This window comes from Habropoda laboriosa, unplaced genomic scaffold, assembly GCF_001263275.1.
Source record: "Habropoda laboriosa isolate 0110345459 unplaced genomic scaffold, ASM126327v1 scaffold84, whole genome shotgun sequence".
In the NCBI taxonomy this organism is placed as follows: Eukaryota; Metazoa; Arthropoda; class Insecta; order Hymenoptera; family Apidae; genus Habropoda; species Habropoda laboriosa.
The window spans coordinates 1,827,378-1,846,984 of record NW_017100202.1 but is presented as its reverse complement, the minus strand read 5'-3'; the positions used below and the strand labels follow the sequence as shown (position 1 = coordinate 1,846,984).

General features: G+C 39.5%; 1 protein-coding gene across 1 annotated transcript in view; it reads right to left on the bottom strand.

Moving 5' to 3' along the window:
• LOC108570435 overlaps positions 1 to 19,607 on the bottom strand; it is a 97,721-nt gene that overhangs the window by 8,580 nt on the left and 69,534 nt on the right. Inside the window, exon 3 of the mRNA XM_017932295.1 lies at positions 1,448 to 1,560. Within this exon, the coding sequence (XP_017787784.1) occupies positions 1,448 to 1,560 (113 nt within the window). The remainder of the gene's footprint in view (positions 1 to 1,447; positions 1,561 to 19,607) is intronic.

Here is a 19,607-nt window from a genome sequence, read left to right as displayed (position 1 = left end):
GTGACGGGTCTAAACTAGACGCGAATACGTAATAAATGGGTTAATGGCACTAGAGAGCATCGATCGTCGCCGAGGGCGACGCTGTTCCTGTTTTAAGGCGGACGAATGCAGGGTGAAATTGTGTGTTAGCCAGCGGGGAAATGTCGTTGAGATTCGGGCGTGCAATCGAATCGAGTTAGCGCGAGATTCTACGTCTGATGTTGACGCTGAGTGGTTGCGATGTCGACGTTGAAGTGACAGGGGTGAACGAAAGGGTGAGATGCTTATTAGAGAATTATGACGTCTTCTGTGCCCGCCATTCGGATTTCTTCTTTCGTCGTTGGTGTGTTTTGCGTATTTTTTGGTTAATTTCTACGTTTAAATTCTGATACGATTTGTTTTTTTTAAATCATTTAAAGTACTCCTACATGATGTACGAATTTTTTTGACTAATTCTATTCGAGATTTCCTAATCTTCCTTTTCTTAGCTCATTTTCCCAAAAACTTAAAACTCCCCAAGATACAATATTAAGATTAATCATGAGTCTACTTATATATTCGCTGATGTCCTTTATTCTATTTAATTTCGTTTCTCTATTTTTCCAGATAGGTGTCGTATATTTAGCACATGTATTTTGCGTATTTCTTGGTTAATTTCTATGTTCAAATTCTCATACGATTTTTATTTCAGATTTCCAAATCTTCCTTTTCAGAGCTCATTTCCTCAAAAAGTTAAAAATCCCCCAAGATACACTATTACATTTAACTATAAATCTACACGTTTATTCACCGATGTCCTTTATTCTATTCAATTTCATTTCCACAGTTTTCCAGAAATTTGTCTAGCACCTCTCGTTACAAAGCAAACCTATCACATCTTTGAACAGAGAAGGTCAAACAAACGAGCAAATACTCGTAACAAATACCACAAACAATCTCCTCCCTTATCAAAAATTTCCCTCAACGCAGTACCATCACGCATCTACCGTCTAAACCATTTCCAAAGGAAAAAGACCTCTCTATCGAGAGAACAGAGAATCCTCAACTAACGATCGTCCCAAGTTTAGAATGCTCCCGCTCGGGAAGCATAAACATCTTACTCGTTCGTCAGAAGAGCGCTCGTGCCTCTTTTACGCGAAATTGCCTATCAACCCGCGCTTCCGTCGACTCGACAAACTGTCAACGCGATCCTATCGACGGCGAATCCTCGCGGGGAATCCTTCGAAAGGGGGGGTAGAGGCGGCTACTCGACTCTACCGAGATCGACGAGGTCGCTTTTCCGCGTTCTTCGTCACGTTCAGGTGAACAGATCGATAACAGAGCGGGCCCGGGGTTCTGGTATTCTCGATGCAAGGCAAAGCGTCCGGGAGATGGGAAAGTTACGGGCACGGAAATAATTTGATAATGTCCGGCAGGCCGCGTCCACCAGGACGGCTAGATAAATCAAAGTGACTGGCAGCCGTGATACCTTGAAGAAGATCCCCAGGTAGTATCTCTTCTCGCCGAGCTTCAGCAACGGCATCGTCCATCTTGACGCGGCAAGGCTGCTGCTGTGCTCGTCCACGCAGTTCGGACAGTCATCTGTGAAAACAGCAGAAGCGTGAACGTGAATTTGCTGCTGATATATATGGCTGAGGCGGTCTGAGGTCTTTATAAGGGTTCCTGTGCACCTTCGGGCTGTGTTTCCAAGGGATTTAAAGGGACGAAGCGGCGTGGAGGATGTGAGACAGATTGGGTAGCTGATTTTGTAATTAGTTTGGTTTCAACCCTTTGAACTCCTTTGTCGAGTGTGACTCGACATCAACTTTATTCACAAGTACTTCTATGTGGAGTCACATTTTTAAATTGCCAGTTTAAATATATATCGTATTTCGCAATATTTTTCTCTTAGAGATGAAAAGAAAATTTTGAGAAAATTCGGAGTTCAAAGGGTTAAGGAAAAATAGATTGTTTAAGGAACTGCATGATGGGAAGATTTGAATATGTTTTTGGATTGATTCAAAGCCACCGAATTTCTATCGCCATGGTATTAGTAAGTTGCCAGAAAAATGGCAAAAAGTCATTAACAATAATGAAAATTATTTGGATTCTTCATCTCTTTTCATTCTTCTTAAATAAAATTCTGATCATACCCAAGAATCGGGAAGAATTAATTTCCGGATGATGGAATCCACATCAGACCGTTGTAAGTACCACAGTTCACAATTTTTTAAATAAAATTGCTATTACTGTTACTATTTCAAAAATTACCTTGTACCGGTAAATATTCAAAACACTCATTCACAATTGTCAGATCAGTGACTTAAAGCTAGTCGATGGCTTTAAACGCGCTTTTAATCGTACAAGTTTCCTTAAAACTTGTGTAAAATGTTCAGAAAAGAATTATAGAGTTCTGAACGACCTCGCTTCTTCTAAATTCAATCTTAATTTCCCTCTGATTAAATCGACAAGCGTACTTCACCGACGTTCGAGGAAAGATACAGTCTCCTAAAATCAGAAGCTTCACTCTTCAATCCTAAACCGAACCTCACATCTTGCAAAGTAAGGATGAAAAAATATTTCATCCGACATGAAAAACACGTACATACGTACAATTCACAAATTACCGAAACGTTCGAGCATAATCAGCATCGCCGTTCAAACAATACCAATACTCCCTGCCCAATTCTCCCAGTGAATAACATAAACTCCTAAATCTTCATTCACCGAACAATATATCAGGTGTCTCTGTCGGCGTACAAATTAATCCAGAATGATACACATACATCATACAAGCGAATTACTCGAAAGCTGCGAGCTTTCCTTTCACAATTCAAGCATAACTAATGCACTCATCTTCCCCCCTCTCTCTCATACAAAATTAATTTCCTCGAACTTTATCAAGCTCATCGATCTTCGTGGCGAAACCACGTCCACTTTGAAAGACAGAAACAAACAGATTACTTTATTCCATCCTCCACAACAGCACCATCAATAACCACGTTTACCAGTATTTATCTCTCCCCTCTTAATCGTCCACGTAATACGTCCCCCTTTCTTTCTGTTTCTCAGTGGCGTCGCGAGAAAACGCAATTACAGACGTTTTTCCTCGGAGGATCGAGTGAAAATTCCGTTATTAAAGGCACGTCCGCGTAGGCCACTTTTGGCCGTACTTTCACGAACCATTATATCGCGGCATAATTCTCGCTAAGGGCGAAAGTTTTAATGTTCCCGGCGATAAAACACGCCTATGGAAATGAGGAACTTAACGGGAACTTCGGGATTATATAGACTGTAAAATGAACGTGATTCCGACCGCCGCGACGTCGCGTAAATAATACCGCCTTGAATCCATAGGCACGGATACGCCGTTTCGAAGGGCGACCGCCGAGGAAAATCGTCGGAAAATGTGGATACTCCTTCGCGAGAGACTTCCGCTGGCAAGATAACGCAGCGTCGGTCACATAAATCTAAAGAAATAAGAAAATAAAAAATGTGGAATACGTAGGTAAGTTTGTTTCTGAGAAATTCGAGGTTGACGATTTCAAGGTTGATAAATTCGCGATTTTCCAAAAAAAAAAAATTCACGCAGAATGTAATTATGTAGATTCTCAGAAAATTGAGAATTTATCTATCACTCTTCGATGTAAAAGCGAATAATGAATTTCTGATCTTTTTTAAAGGAATTCTTAAGTCTCTACCAAAAGAATTTTAAACAAGAATGTTAAATAACGAAACCACCTTCACGAGAGGACTACGCGTTGTTTTGACTTCGTTAACGTCTTGGAAGCTGTAAGAACCGTGAAAGAAGCGATTATATTTTTTTACTTTGGTTTACCGTTACCCCCTAAGGAGACCTGCTTTAACGATCTTCTGTTAATAAACGGGCCAACTTTTTAATTAGTACGAAAGAACCAAGTTAATTAGCGTAAAGCGTTAGGATAAGACAAAACCATCGAATCCGCTCTATTTTTCACGAAATATCTGCTTCATTGTAAGATCATTGTAATTAAAAATTCTCCACGGTTAAACGAAACGCGGGGAAAAGGAGAGGATAAGGTGAGATCCTCTCCTCACCCTCGAGGCAAGCAATTACCTGGCTCGTGTTACGTAATCTCGAGGAGAAATTTTCAGTGGCAGGTGCAATCGATCGCCGTAAATTTCTCTTCGATTACGTTAGAGCCTTGTGCTCCTTTACAGAATCTACCGTCGCTTTATTAAGGCTCGACGTCGTGTAAATATTATAATTTCGTTATTTCCTCGTGCCTGACATCGACCTCGTTGCGCAAGCTTGTCCAATTTAAATATAAATAAACCGGTCCGTGCTTCAAGTGCAATTATTCGTAACACAAATCCGTGCAAGTGTTACAATTACTCTTTCGAATCGTGTAATTTTTCTCCTGTTCCAACGGGTTCGATCTCTGTCACTGTAAAAATAACCATCTGATAATAACGATCATTTTCGACCAATTACACGAGCTTTATTCTCCAGGACAAACAATTCGTGTGTATTGTCTCGCTTGAAATTAATAATTATTCAAACATTAATTAGTGGAATTATCGGAATAAAAGTTTATTATGGACAATATGTCGTTGAAATTGCAATTTTGTCGTAATTTTGCACAGTTTCAACGAGTACAATCTTCCATCGTAAAAACAACCACGATTTTCGACCAATTACACAAGCTCCATTCACCAAAACAAACAATTTACGCGTATTGCATCGCTCGAAGGTAATATTTATTTAAAGACTAATTAGCGGAATTACAGGGACGAAATTTTCTTACGCAAAACATATCGTCGAAATTACGAAACAGGTAATTTTTTCCAGTTTCAACGAGTACAACGTTCCATCGTAAAAGTAACCAGCTAATAATAACGGTCACGAATTTCGACCAATTACACAAGCTCCATTCACCAGAACAAACAATCTATGTGCGCCGCCTCACTTAACTGCCCTTCGGCGAACACACAAAAGCGCCTCCTTGAACGAGCAAACATTCCTCGTATCTCCGCAGAAACAAGCTCACGAGCCGCTGAATCTCGATGACCGTTCGCCAAACTAACTCGCCATCGCGTGTCCCGTCGCTGTAACGAAAAATCCAATTTCCGAAACACGGCCGTGAGTATCCATCGGCCTAATGAATACGCCGTGGGGAACGGACGTTTCCAAATTCCCGCGGGTGGCGAGAGAGAGGGAGGGTTGAAACGTTCCATAAGACAATTTCTCAACGAATAGGGCCATGCATTTTAACAAGAAGCAGCTCGATTCCGCCGCGGGTGTACACGATCGAGCCCATTCATTAACCGTCCAATCATCCCTCGTGCCGTTCCGATTAATCCATCTGAGGGAAAGTGTTCAGAAATTCTGAAATATTCATTTTCCTCGGCCATAGTCTCAGATCGAGGAGAATTCGCGTAATCGAGACGTTATGCAATCTGTGTCACCTGAGATGGGCCGAGGACCACTCGAGTTAATTAGAAAAAGTAATCTCGGGTAGAAAAATAGGTATAGGGGAAATTAGATCTGTTCTCGTCGCGTATTGACTTTTCAAGAATTTTAGATTGGGTTTCAATGACTAATTTAGGTTTGTGACTGAAATCGAGGGATTTTTGTAGCATGATAGTTAGCTTCGATTGCCCCGAGAATCTCTGAATATTTATAAAAATTACTGTAAATGTATCTCTGTCTAGAATTGCCCTAAATGTATCCCCGTCTAAATTTGTAAAACTCTAAAGTTGCCCTAAATGCGTCCCAGTATAAATTTGCCCTAAATGTATCCCAGTCTACAACTGCAAAACTCTAAAGTTGCCCTAAACGTATCCCAATATTTTCTAAAACTCTAAGGTTGCCCTAAACGTGTCCCAATATTTTCTAAAACTCTAAGGTTGCCCTAAACGTATCCCAGTATAAATTTGTAAAACCCTAAAATCGCTCTAAACGTATCCCAGTCTAAAACTCTACGCTACAAACCGATTCCCCAAATTCCTTTAGCAAGAAGTCCTCAGAAATTCAAAAGAATAAATACAAAACCACACAAAACACTAATTATTCTTCTCACAAGAGAAACAAACAACACAAACTCCTCTTCCTTAAAGGTAGCCCGCGTATCAAATTAACGCGACAGTATCGATTCTCGAAACTTCACTCCACCTGACAATGTTCCACTTCATTCAGAACCTGTACCCAGCCATACGATCCAAGCAAGCTCGATAATGGAGAAAAATGTTGCGACGAGAAGCTGGTCCACAAAGGCGGTCTCTCCCCTTGTTGTCGCGAAGAAAAGGCGCGCAGACGCGACCGTAGACGAGGCAAAGCGCCTTCTAGGTTTCGCCGCCGGACTAATTAGAACGGGCGTTCTGCATATTTTAATAATCGCTTCGTTAATCGCCGCGGCGCGGTCCACGACGTCCCGGAATACGTCTCCTCGCATTAATATTCAACGGATCTCTTAATAGACACCGACCGCCTCTTACTTCCTGTCCCACTTTTTTTTCTCCTCCTTCTCGCGCGAAAAAGCCTCTCCGCGGGACCGGTCGTTCCGCCGAGTTTCAATGAAAATATGTACCAAGCGAGGGGCGAAGAGACAGGAAGGGTGGGCTATTAGCGAGACAGTTTCCTCGAAGCGAAGGAAGGTTCCTCGTTAGCGGTCGTTTCTTAAGACGCTTTTCCAACGAGATTTCGAAACCGGCGAATCGTTGATTGCTTGGCCAGTGCTATTAGATTTCATTGAACGCCCGTTGGCCATTGTTTCGCGATGCAACGGTCAGCTCGATCACGCAAACAAGGGTCCGAGGTCTGTACTAGGTCCGTGGTGCAGCCTCGGATCGTTTTCAGACAGACTGGAACCTGGAGCGTTGTTCGGAATTCAGTTGATAGGTTGATTGGCTTCCTCAGACGAGGTGTTCGAAAACGTTTACTTCTGCCTTGTTTCTAAGGGAGTTTGCGGGGATTCTCTAAACAAATTGTGGTTTTAGGTTCGATTTGACGGATTCGAAGTTCGCTATCTAAGGAAGATGAGTGGGTATTAAAAGTTTCGAGGGATAGTTGGCTAAGTTCTGTTTGATAGTTCGTCGAATCTGCTTCCCTGTGAATTTTTCCATCGACGACATCGATCGGTGAAGGAAAACTATCACCGCGAAACGATGTAAGGAGAAAAAGTGAAAGAGGTCTTCTTCTAACAAACTTCCTAAATTATTTCTTCTCTAAATAATTGACCATACTACTTCAAATTATACTCAATTTCACCATTGGACTTCAACGTTGCCCCAAACAATCATCCGTCATGCTCCGTCACAATTTTCGACATCGGCCAGAGAAAGCCATCGATCGATCCTTCCGCCTTTTGTTTTTCCTCCTTTTCCACGATATTTCGAAGACAGAATCCGAGCGTCGGACTTAAGCGGACAACGTCCGTTCCGAGGTTTGACGTGATCGAAATTCCACGGTTTAATTAACGGAGAACTAGCGACAAATCGCTGGATTTCGTCACCCTGACGGCTGCGTTGTTTCGCACAATACAGCATTCAGAATGCGCCAGACCGAAATCCATCCCGTGAATTTACAAATCCGCGGCCAACCATCACGGTCTTAAAAGTTTTGTCACGCGAAACGTGCCGCTATGTTGATCCTTGATCGAAGATGTCGCAGTCGATGTGTTATAAACGATCAAGGATTCGAGGTCGAGATGAAAATTGAACCGAAAATATAGAAAATGAACTTGTGATTAGAAGTAAGTTAAAATAGCAGATTTCCATTTCAATTTTCCATAAAGATCTATTCTAAAAATCAGGAATATTGACATGTTGACAAAGGACAGATTGTAGATTTTGCTTGTGAAAAATAACCGAGGAATATGAAAAAAGAGTATATTCAGATGGAAGATATATTTTGTAAGAAAATTTGGAACTATTAAAATGTGAAAAGAGTGCATCGAATATTTATGAAAAAATAAACAGATTGTTGGATTTGAATGTGGATAAAACAGTTTCCTGTGTAGTGTTTTTATTAAATGTTTCTTTATAGAAATGATTCTATTATTGGAAAATTTTAACGAGAGTCTATTTTCACGCTACAATCGTCACTGCAATCATTTTCTAATTATAGATTATGAATCATTGACATCTTTATGAGTTTACTATTGGACCACGTGTAAAGACATTAATATTCAACGTATAGATATATTAGTATTCACGAGTAGTGTTAGCATGTCACTGGTAATCAGCACTATTAGTATAATCACCATTTACCATGATACAGTCAGAAATATTAATAATTCATGGGGAACCTCGTTCGATATCCCTTTCACAACTTTCCATGTGACTTTTTTTTACAATTCGAATCGATCTGTTTTGTCACATCTCGACAATTTCAAAAGTATATTTCCAAACTATTATTCGCATTTTCGCTGAATTTTTCGAAACAGAATCCGTTTCGTCGTAATATCTCATACGATAAAATCATCAATTATCGACAAATTTGTATCCTCTGACAGTTTCGCCTGTCGAAACTCCATTTATAAATAAGTCATTTACTATCGCAAGTTATTCAAACATGATTGTTAATCAAGCGTTGCTGCATTGTTAATTAACGCGGTTGCTCGATTATCGAGCAGATGTTTGTTGTTAAATGTCGGTATCTTTGTGTGTAACGCAATCGTTAACGCGTTAATACGCTTGAATCTCCGAATAATTGTCGTAATTAATGAGCGTGTTACAAAAGTTGGCCTGCAACGATCGTACAACGGATTCGACTTTGCCTGCCAGCTGTTTTGGAATACGTCCAATCGGCCTGGCTATAATTTTATGAGCAATAATTAACCTAATTTACCGTTGATTACAACGAAATCCCACCTCGCCTCTCTACTCTGCGAAATGTACACGTGATAATTGCTCTTAAAAATCTCCAAAGTGTCGATCGAGTACTCACGCAGCAATTATGAATACAATAATTAATTAACGATTTCCACGGAAGAAATACCGATCGACATTTCTCACTTCAAATGTAATATTTTTCAAACGTTATTAAAATTTACAACATTGCCAGAAAATTTGTATTTAATTAATTTGTGAATTGAAATTTGAGTTAAAAAGTTAGGATAATAATTTAGATATCGTGATCTTAGTAAGGATTTAAATTTCATTTTTGGATCGTGAACCTTGGTAATTTGGTACACATCCAGAAAACCACTTAAACGAATCATCCACTAACTGTTTTTTTTTCCCCAACTTTTCCTCCGTTTGAAAATTTCTCGAGTGTACGATTTTTAACTTCATTCAGCATTCGAGCTATGAATTTCGTAAATATGGAGAAAGTTATCCCGGGAGCAGTTCACCGAGAAAGCACTTGAAATAAAATAGACACTCAAGGGGGTCTCTATGAAATGTATTCTTCATTTTGCATGATCGAATTGCGCCTGCCGCGGGAAATTCGTCGCTGTGTAACTTCTACTTTGTTCCGGGAGCTTTGTAAAGCGTAAAATGTTCGAAGATGTCTCAAGACGAAACAATTCTGCCGAATTGAACCGGCGAAGGAGAGAAAGCCGTAGGATCGCTTCATGGGAATGGAAAAGGCAGGTTTCCATCTGACGTTAAAAGAGCCGGAATTGAGTTACGGAATTGAGACGCAGAGAAATGTACGTAAGCCATCTCACGCTGACGTTCGTTGCACGTTCGTGCGTACGTCGCCACCTTATCGAGGAACTTGCACAATGAAATTTGTTTCCAATTGTTGCAGCAAACGTCGAGAAAATAAACTTCGCGTTAACGCAACGAAATAAATGTGGGGAATGAAATTTGGCGTATTAAAGAATTACAGAAGAAGAAAAAAGTTCCTTCCTTTAATAAGTGACTGATAAGAAACGTGTGATTTATTTTTGGCAACAGTAAGATGAAATAATTTTTAGATATGTTTATTTGGGGATAGAAATAAAAAATTAATTCTGATAAAGAAATTCCTGAAGAAATTAAACGATATTGGAAAATTAATATTATTTAACCCTTTCGCGACTAGCGCGAGCCAATGCGACGCGCTTAGTGGATGCCGGATATAACCGGCGCTGGCCAGTGTGAAGCATTTAATGGATGCCGGATATAACCGGCACAAGTCGCGAAAGGGTTAATTAGTAAAAGTCGAGTTCGCCGCGGAGATATTTATCTAGCTATTTATGCGCATCCCGCAAGACGCACGGGGTGGAAAATTTAATCTGACAACTCCGCCGGAAGCGTTCCGCCGTGGAGCAGATCGCGCGGGAACTTCGACAAGGGATGCGGGCATTTTAAGACTGTTGAAAAATTCTTTCGACAACCGGAAGATTATTTATTCGGGACACTCGCGGAACAAAGTTAAAAGTTCCGTCTAAGTGGGCCAACGTGGTCTTGCCAAAAATGTATCTATCGGAAATCTGTCTTGTATCACTGAAGATGCTGCGTAAGTTCGATGGAAAGTGAAAAGGGGTGAGAATATTAAGGAAACTTGTATGCTCGGCTGTTGCAAAGTGAAATATTGTTTCCTTCATTTTTAAACAATTTCTTTCTAGAATTATTTTCGTAGCAAGATTTCCTTCTAACCCCTATTTTAATTTTCAACAATCAAAATACCCTTTTCTCGATATTTTTACTTTCATTAATATACAATATTAATTTATTCATTTTTACAATATTAACGCTTCGCCTCCAAAATAATTTTATACAGTTTCGTAATTAAATAAAAAATTTCTCGTCCAAAAAATCCATCTTTTCATACAAATGATATTTCAAAATATCATTGATTCGAAATAAGAATCAATTCTGGTACAAGTTTCACAACTACCACAGTATTGTTGTCTCTATCGTTCTTTGTCTCGATCTTTTTCTTTCTCTAAGAAAGGAGAAGTTCGCGATACTACAAAAACAAATCGTAGACGTAATAGGATTACGCAGAGGGGCGCAGATTATTCGAAGAACTTGAAATTATCGGGCACAGGTAGGCCGTCTTGGGCGATTCCCTTTCATTCTTTCACGTAACAGAACCTTGCCGAGAGTGAACCGGTTTTCAAACTTTCTCTGTCGCCTTTCCTTCGAAACAAGCGCCTCGGCGCGTCAATCCGCGATGACCTTTCGCGTGAGACGGGATAATTAAGCTTCCTCCGGCGAACAAACTGACAATCAGCCGCGACATAAAAGAAACGCTGGAAAAACAACGTCTTCGACTCCCTCTCGTAAAAGATCGACAATAAAACTAAACGTCCAGCCCTCGTTATCGCGTCTAAATTACAGCCTTCCTAGATAAAACTGCTCATTTTATGTTGCTTAACAGCTGAACAAACTCTACCTTTTAATATGCCTAATTTCGCGTAGATAATTAACATCAAACGTGGCATTAGGAATTTTTTAAATTTCACGTTCCAAGGAATTAAAGAAAACTTTTTTAAGTTCTACTTTCTCGAGCATTTAAACACAACTTTTACTCTTTAATTATTTGTATTTCACGGTTTATGATATGGACGCCTGTTTACGCTATTTTTGAATGCGCCCCTTTTCTTCTTCGCGTTAATTAAATTTTCTTTCAAATTGCTTCTTTAATTATTTGTATTTCACGGTTTATGATATGGACGCCTGTTTACGCTATTTTTGAATGCGTCCCTTTTCTGTAATTAATTTTTCTTTCAAATTGGCCACGAAGCCCAGGAAGCGTTTTATGGCTGCAGAAAAATAACTTTTCTGCGGGCCATATACCTTCCCGGTGCCCACTCGTCAACATTCAATAGACATAGACATGTCATAAAATCTCTCGCGTCTCCTTGACCGCCCAAAGCTCCTTGGGCCTCACTCCCCCGTCATCGCGACACACCACCACCCTGCCAACTTGGAAATTCCAGGGTGGTCGGCATGCTCCCGGGCCAGGGAGGACCGTCCAAGGGGGTAGACCCGTTCCCATTGGCGGAGATCACCACCTTATACCCCTAAACCTTTTCATAAATAAGCGCACCGACGCGGCGCACATCGGATCAAAAAGGGAAAATAGACAAACACCACATAAACTACCACTCTTCGAAATAAAGTCTTTTTCATTTAACATAATAAAATACGTGCAACCTCACCACACCACGACTTCATACCAGCAAACAACCCGCACCACGAACCAGCGACAATCCTGCGCCACCACTCTCGAGCATACCGCTTGTTCGAAGCGCACGACGCAACAAATAGTAAATCAAGTATTCTATTTGAAATTATAATTGGAAACATGTAACTAAAAACTCTCTCTAAGTTGGACGAAAGCAGCATTTGGAATAACATAATTAGTATTTGTGGAAGCCAGAGCTGTTTCCCTTTTGTCATGCTCTGTGATTGTTTTCCAGGTATTGCTTTACTACTCCTAGTGTGTTTCAGATTGTTATACTTGCAGCAACTCGTAACAACCAAAGTCTCGGGCAGAATAGGTATTCTCGTATTCGCTGTTCCGATAACTACTCTCCTTGCAAAAGCTACCACCACGGTCTAGCTATTATTACTGGATAATGCTGGTTTAGAGCGATGATTATATCGTAGCTAAAACGAATCATTAATAACATGTTTGATTAAAAAGTTCGGAGTAAGGACAGGAAGATAATTCCTGCGAAATCTAATTATTATAGAATTCAGAAATACACGTTACCTTGCAATTAATTTTCGTTTATAATCGTGAACCCGTGAAAACGTTTGATTCAAACTTTCTAGTACTTTTAACACACTTTTTGTGCTTTTCATTGCCACGGTTCGCCTACATTGTCCTGTTTCACGTGTGTGATAATTTGGGGTGTTTGTTTCTCTGTTTCGAAAGAATTTAGAATTGGCGCTTTAAATATAATAGACTGTCATTTCGGGTAAACAATAGTTTTGAAGACGAAAGAATTCATAAAAAAGGCTAAATTAATGAAGAAAATAGTATAATGTGAAAAATTTAATTTTATGCTTGGTGCGACATCAATTATTAATTGAACAAATAAAGGAGATGCACAGAAGACACCAGATAGCAGCTCCAAATATTTAACAATACCAAAGAAGTGTTTGGAAACAAGAAAATCTCAAGACAGCAATAAACTAAATTACAATTGTAATAAACTTATTTCATTATTACGAAATATAGAATAAATATAGAATTACCAAGTGTAGTAGCTAGTTAAATTACCCTTAAAAATGAGATTTCATTCGTCAACTGTTTCACACACTCCATCACAAAAGTTCATTAATTCCCACTGGTCGCGTAAGACAAATTACTGATTTCAATCGCGGATCAAATGAATTCCTCTCCGACGTTCATCAAGTCGAACAATACCACAATACTATAATTCAACGCTATTAAATCACTTCGATCGACACGCATTCCTTCCCAAAACAAGAAAAACTCTTCGCGAGAACCAATTTCAATTCTTAGGAGCATCGACATAGGCACTGGACACACGTCACCCTAAATCAAACAGCACCCCGTTCGAACGCACCAGCGAAATTCTCCGGGGCAGCGTGCGTTCGCCATAACTTTCGGAATCTCTCGAAACAAGCAGAAAACGAAGGGAAAAAACGCGTCAAACTTTTTTTTTTTTCATCGAAAGCCCGGTTGCGTTATTTATATTCGATTAAATCGTCCGTCCGCTTTCACCGTCGGTGGAAAAAAGAAAGAGAGAAACAGAGAGAGAGGAGAGAAACAGCGGGGGAATCGTAATTCATCAGAGAGCAAGGGAGAGTTCCTTTAGCAGTCGAGAGCTCGATTTATTTCCCGTGGCTGCGTAAATTCCAATCTGCACCGAGATATTATCGACGCACGACAATCGCACGCGCGGAGCAGAAGGCGCCTCCGCGTTTATCGTGGAACTCGATCCAAGCAGGCCACCGTGTATCTCGAATTCGATATCATTTCACGGGTCCCTATGGTGTCTCCGGGGACCGAACGTTTCCATTCTACCGTCCTATATTCCTGGTGCGCTCCGTTGAGCGGAACGTCGAGCCTCTGCCGCGCTTTGCAACGGCAAACGTTACGGGAAACGTTTGGAAAAAGAGATGGAAAACGTGGGAAGAAGGGACTTTGAGCGAGACTTCGTGACGTGCACAAGTTGTTAGGTTTTAGATTAATTCGAAGGGACTGAACGTTGAACGTAGGTCGCTTCGAAGTTTCTTCTGCAGTGAAATGAAGTGAGAATGTTAAAGGAGAAGGTTGTGGATTATGTTTGTTGAGGTTGTGTTGCGTCCTGCGCTTCGAACAAGCGGAATGCTCGGGATTGTTGCTGGTTCTTGGTGTGGATTGGTTGTTGGTATGAAGTCGTGGTGTGGTGAGGTTGCACGTATTTTATTATGTTAAATAAAAAAGACTTTATTTCGAAGAGTGGTAGTTTATGTGGTGTTTGTCTGTTTTCCCTTTTTGATCCGATGTGCGCCGCGTCGGTGCGCTTATTTATGAAAAGGTTTAGGGGTATAAGGTGGTGGCCTCCGCCAATGGGAACGGGTCTACCCCCTTGGACGGTCCTCCCTGGCCCGGGAGCATGCCGACCACCCTGGAATTTCCAAGTTGGCAGGGTGGTGGTGTGTCGCGATGACGGGGGAGTGAGGCCCAAGGGGCTTTGGGCGGTCCGGGAGACGCGAGAGATTTTATGACATGTCTATGTCTATTGAATATTGACGAGTGGGCACCGGGAAGGTATACCGGCCATAAAACGGCCATAAAACGCCGGTCCTCCCTGGCCCGCGAGCATGCCGCCCACCCTGGAATTTCCAAGTTGGCAGGGTGGTGGTGTGTCGCGATGACGGGGGAGTGAGGCCCAAGGGGCTTTGGGCGGTCCGGGAGACGCGAGAGATTTTATGACATGTCTATGTCTATTGAATATTGACGAGTGGGCACCGGGAAGGTATACCGGCCATAAAACGGCCATAAAACGCTTCCTGGGCTTCGTGGGCAATTTGAAAGAAAAATTAATTAACGCGAAGAAGAAAAGGGGCGCATTCAAAAATAGCGTAAACAGGCGTCCATGTCATAAACCCAATCCCTAACAGGCTGCTTTGAAAATTCTTTTGCGAAGAAGAAAAGGGGCGCATTCAAAAATAGCGTAAACAGACGTCCATGTCATAAACCCAATCCTTAACAGGCTGCTTTGAAAATTCTTTTAGAGTGTGTCGAGGCACTTGTTTCAGTTTGTGTTTTACTGGACAAAGTGATTGTCAAGTGGTTTATTTATTTGTTTAGGAAGTAAGTGGTTAAAACCGTTTGGAAGTGAAAATCAAGGTTGATAGAAAGACGTTTTATTGGGGAAGTTATGGTTTGTGATATAAAGTGGCACGGTTTAGCACTCGGTCTGACAAGATCGTAGGTTTAGTTGCTTTTAAGGGCGTGTGTCATGAAAACGATTTCTGTAAAAGGTGAGAATAAAAAATGATCCTTTTTCTGAGAGAAAGTCGTTTGGAAGTTTTGATTAATATATCAGATTAATAGAATGTAACGTAATAACGAAAAATTTGTGAACCTATAGTCTTCTCGTTAAAGTCAACAGGTACAAAAATTGATTTTTCGAAAAACGTCCGAACCTATTTTAATTATTTCAGATCTTCGTAATCCTAAGATCAAAATGACAGAGATATAATCATTTCCCACTAAAAATCTTTAAATTTGATACTATCAACGTGAAACTCTTAAATTCAGAACCTCGTAATCACTCATTCACGAAGATCGACTGCACTTCACTAACAGCACACTAAATCTCTCATTTCAATGAAACACTTTAAATACAAACGAAGATCCTCAACTCCTCTATCTCTTCGTGAATGAAAAATTAATTATAATTATAAACGCGGCATCCACGTTGCAGCCAGCTTAGCCGAAGAATTCAAGCATCTCCTCCTACTACGTTCGTCCTTCGAATGCTCGAGCGATTCAATGACATTTCCAACGTCGAAACGTTACAAAACGAGGCAGATGGAAAACCTCTGAAAGAGACGAAGGGAAGTGAAGAAGAGAGAAAGGTGTGGGGACACGCGGATGGCCACGTGAAAGCGATACACGCGACGATCAAATGAAAAGGTGAAACGATCTGATCCCCTGTTTTTCGTCCCGCAGCTTCTGCGGGACCGCATCCTTATCGCGGTGCAGCTCGTATCTTCGCTGAAATGGCGATTGGCTCCCCGGAATTCAGGGAAGCTTGGTGAAGCCATTTTAAGGATCGTCAAAAGTTGAACGAAATTCCAAGGAGATCTGCTGAGGCTAGAGATGTTGGATTTAGGTGAATATTATTCGAGTGAATTGGCTGAACTTTGTGAACACGTTTATGGCCCGTTGCACGGAATAGTGTACTAACTTTTATAAAAATGAAATTTTACATCTCACGTTTCGATGAATCGGACTTCAGAAGTTCTTAGAAATAGTAAGAAATACAATTTTTTCCCTTTTTACTAACAACTTTTATCCCTCGTTTCTATTTTATTCAAACATAACAAGAAGATCGAGTATTTGAATATTTAAAGGGCCACTTGGAAAACGTTAATTAATAAATAAATAATAAATTGTATCGCAGAAATATTTTTCAAATAAAAGTGCTCCACTTCAATTTAACCCGAGTGTCCCACAGTAGCTCTTTGAAAATGGTCATTTTTTATTTACAATTTATTTTCGTTAGAACAGAATAATCAGAATATTCGAAAACTGCTAAAAGTACGATGAAAATAAATTGCAATGTTGAAAGATTGATAATACTGATTAGAGAAGGTTTCTTGATTGCCAAGTCAGATTAGAAGTCTTCAGTAGATCAAGCAATACCCGCACAGACTCTCGAGACTATCTCGAATCTTTCAGTAGATTCAGTACTCTCCAGTAGAACAAGCAGTGCATGCACAGACGCGACGTAGACGTTTCACTGAATACAAGGACCCGTTTAATTTCTGCGATAATCTACTGTATATCGTTTAATCGTTTAAATTAAAAACACTCCAAATAAATAATACCTGAACTCTGATTCAAAGAGGAAGAATAGGAAAAGGGGAAAATTCGAAATAAAGGAAGATATTGGAAATACAAAGAAGAGATCGAATAGGACGATTCGAATGAAGAAATTCAAATAATCGTACAATAGAAGCCCACGCTTTTACCATAGGAAATAAGCATGCACAATCGTGTATACGTGCCTCGAAGTTTCTCCGAGGCGTGAAATTCCAGCTGTGAAGCATAGTTCACAACTTTCCTCCCTCCAAGCTTGTGATCATCGTCCAAAAGTGATTTATTGGCGTCGAGGGAACCCCAGAGATCTACTTTGCTTTTGGACCGAACGCTTAAAAGCCACATTTGCCCGACCATTACTTCTCTGTGTAAATTGACGATCTAAGGCTCCTTAATATGCATAATTTCGCGCAGAAAAATTTTATCGCACGATAAACCAGCGAAAGTATAAAAATCAGAATCTTTCAGTTGCATATTAAATGAAATATTAAGAACGACATTTGTTTCAATTGCTAGATTATGATAATCTATCGAGAATTTTTCAATAGATCCAGCAATACGTTGATAAATATTCTAATACAGAGATTTTAGCGAATAGAGAAATATTCTGGTTACACTAATTTACAGCCTAAATCTGTCATTGCCTGGAAATTTCATTACACGAGTTTCTAACAGTTATCGATGAAATCACAGTAAGTAGAATGTACGTTGAATAGATTTTACACGACAGGTGTGTTAGCCAGTCTCGTTTAGCTTCGTGCCACAATTAGTCTCTGAAACGAGCTACGACACGAGACAAAATACTTCGCTGACAGACTTAATCTTCGAGTGTTCCGAGTGAAAAATCATCATCTTCGGCTATGGTCCACATTTATCACGGGAAACGAACATTTACAGTGCTCCGAAAGACAAATGGCGGGCGATAAAAATATTTTAACGAACGTTGGAAGAATTTGATTGTTGAAAAAATGTAACACGATTCCTTTTTTCTTCTTTATTGAAAGAAGATTAGCTGGCGTTGGACTTGCACGTGGTACATATTACTACTTTATCAGGCTTACGAGCGTAAAGTATGTTACTAATGCATGAAACTTTCCCTCGAAACCGCAATCATCTGTAGATTTAGCGATGCATAGCGTGGCGTAATTCCTTCGAATTCTGGGCCGACGATAATTAAAACGAAACGTAACAATCGTATCAATTTTTCGATATTTCGAATGTTTATTTAAACTAAAATTTATGACATGTTAATCTAGTAATGCTGTTAAATGACTCCATAAATAATTAGGAAGTCTACTAAATTAATCCACAAATAATTAGTAAATCTATTAAATCAATCTGTAAACATTCCAAAAATTGAATATAATAAATAACAAATCTTCAAGATTAAATCTCGAAGGGAACGAAAATATTTTCTCGGATATATTGTAAGATGTATAAAAAAATTTTTATCAGTTTTACTGCTCGGCAATAAAAATTGCTAAAATTTGAAAAGTAGGCTAGAAAAATATTCGCACAAGTTTAAGAAACATTGGAAAGTTTACGTTCGAAATTTTTTCGGCATGAATTTGCATTTTTTACACATTTATTCTACCTGCTTGCACATCGAGATCCGCAAAAAATGGGAGAAAAGAGGTAACATAAAATATTTCCCGCTCGCCAATTCCACGTACGCCTACCATTATCCTTCAAGGCTTAAAATTCGTGCGTATCGAAAACGCAGAAACTCCTTCCTCGATGAATTTATTCCAGCTACTCTGCATTCCCGTTGCGGCTCAGATCCGGCTCATTAAGGAATTACTCTTCTGGAGCGTAACGACCGCGAGCATTTCGCAAGAAAACGTTCTATCGTATAGCTGGCTAATTCGCGATCGCGTTAGATAGTAATTAAGACAGAAAGAACAATTGGAGTAGCACGAGAACTCGATCGTTCCTCGACCGACCGTTCGAAAAATACATTAAGAGAAATCGATGCATATTTAACGTAAATTAGAAATAGAACTAAGTGTGCGAATTTTATAAAAAAAGAGAACCTTTAATTGACAAAAGAAAACACAGAAATATTCAGTATTCGAAAGAAATCCATGCATATTTAGCGTAAATCAGAAATTAAAATAAGTGTGCGAATTTTATAAAAAAAAGAGAACCTTAAATTGACAAAAGAAAACACAGAAATATTCAATATTCGAAAGAAATCCATGCATATTTAGCGTAAATCAGAAATAAAAATAAGTGTGCGAATTTTATAAAAAAAAGAGAACCTTAAATTGACAAAAGAAAACACAGAAATATTCAATATTCGAAAGAAATCCATGCATATTTTAGCGTAAATTAGAAATAAAAATAAGTGTGTGAATTTTATAAAAAAAGAGAACCTTAAATTGACAAAAAAAAAACACAGAAATATTCAGTATTCGAAAGAAATCCATGCATATTTTAGCGTAAATTAGAAATAGAACTAAGTGTGTGAATTTTATAGAAAAAGAGAACCTTAAATTGACAAAAGAAAACACAGAAATATTCAGTATTCGAAAGAAATCCATGCATATTTTAGCGTAAATTAGAAATAGAACTAAGTGTGTGAATTTTATAGAAAAAGAGAACCTTAAATTGACAAAAAAAAAAACACAGAAATATTCAATATTCGAAAGAAATCCATGCATATTTTAGCGTAAATCAGAAATAAAAATAAGTGTGTGAATTTTATAAAAAAAGA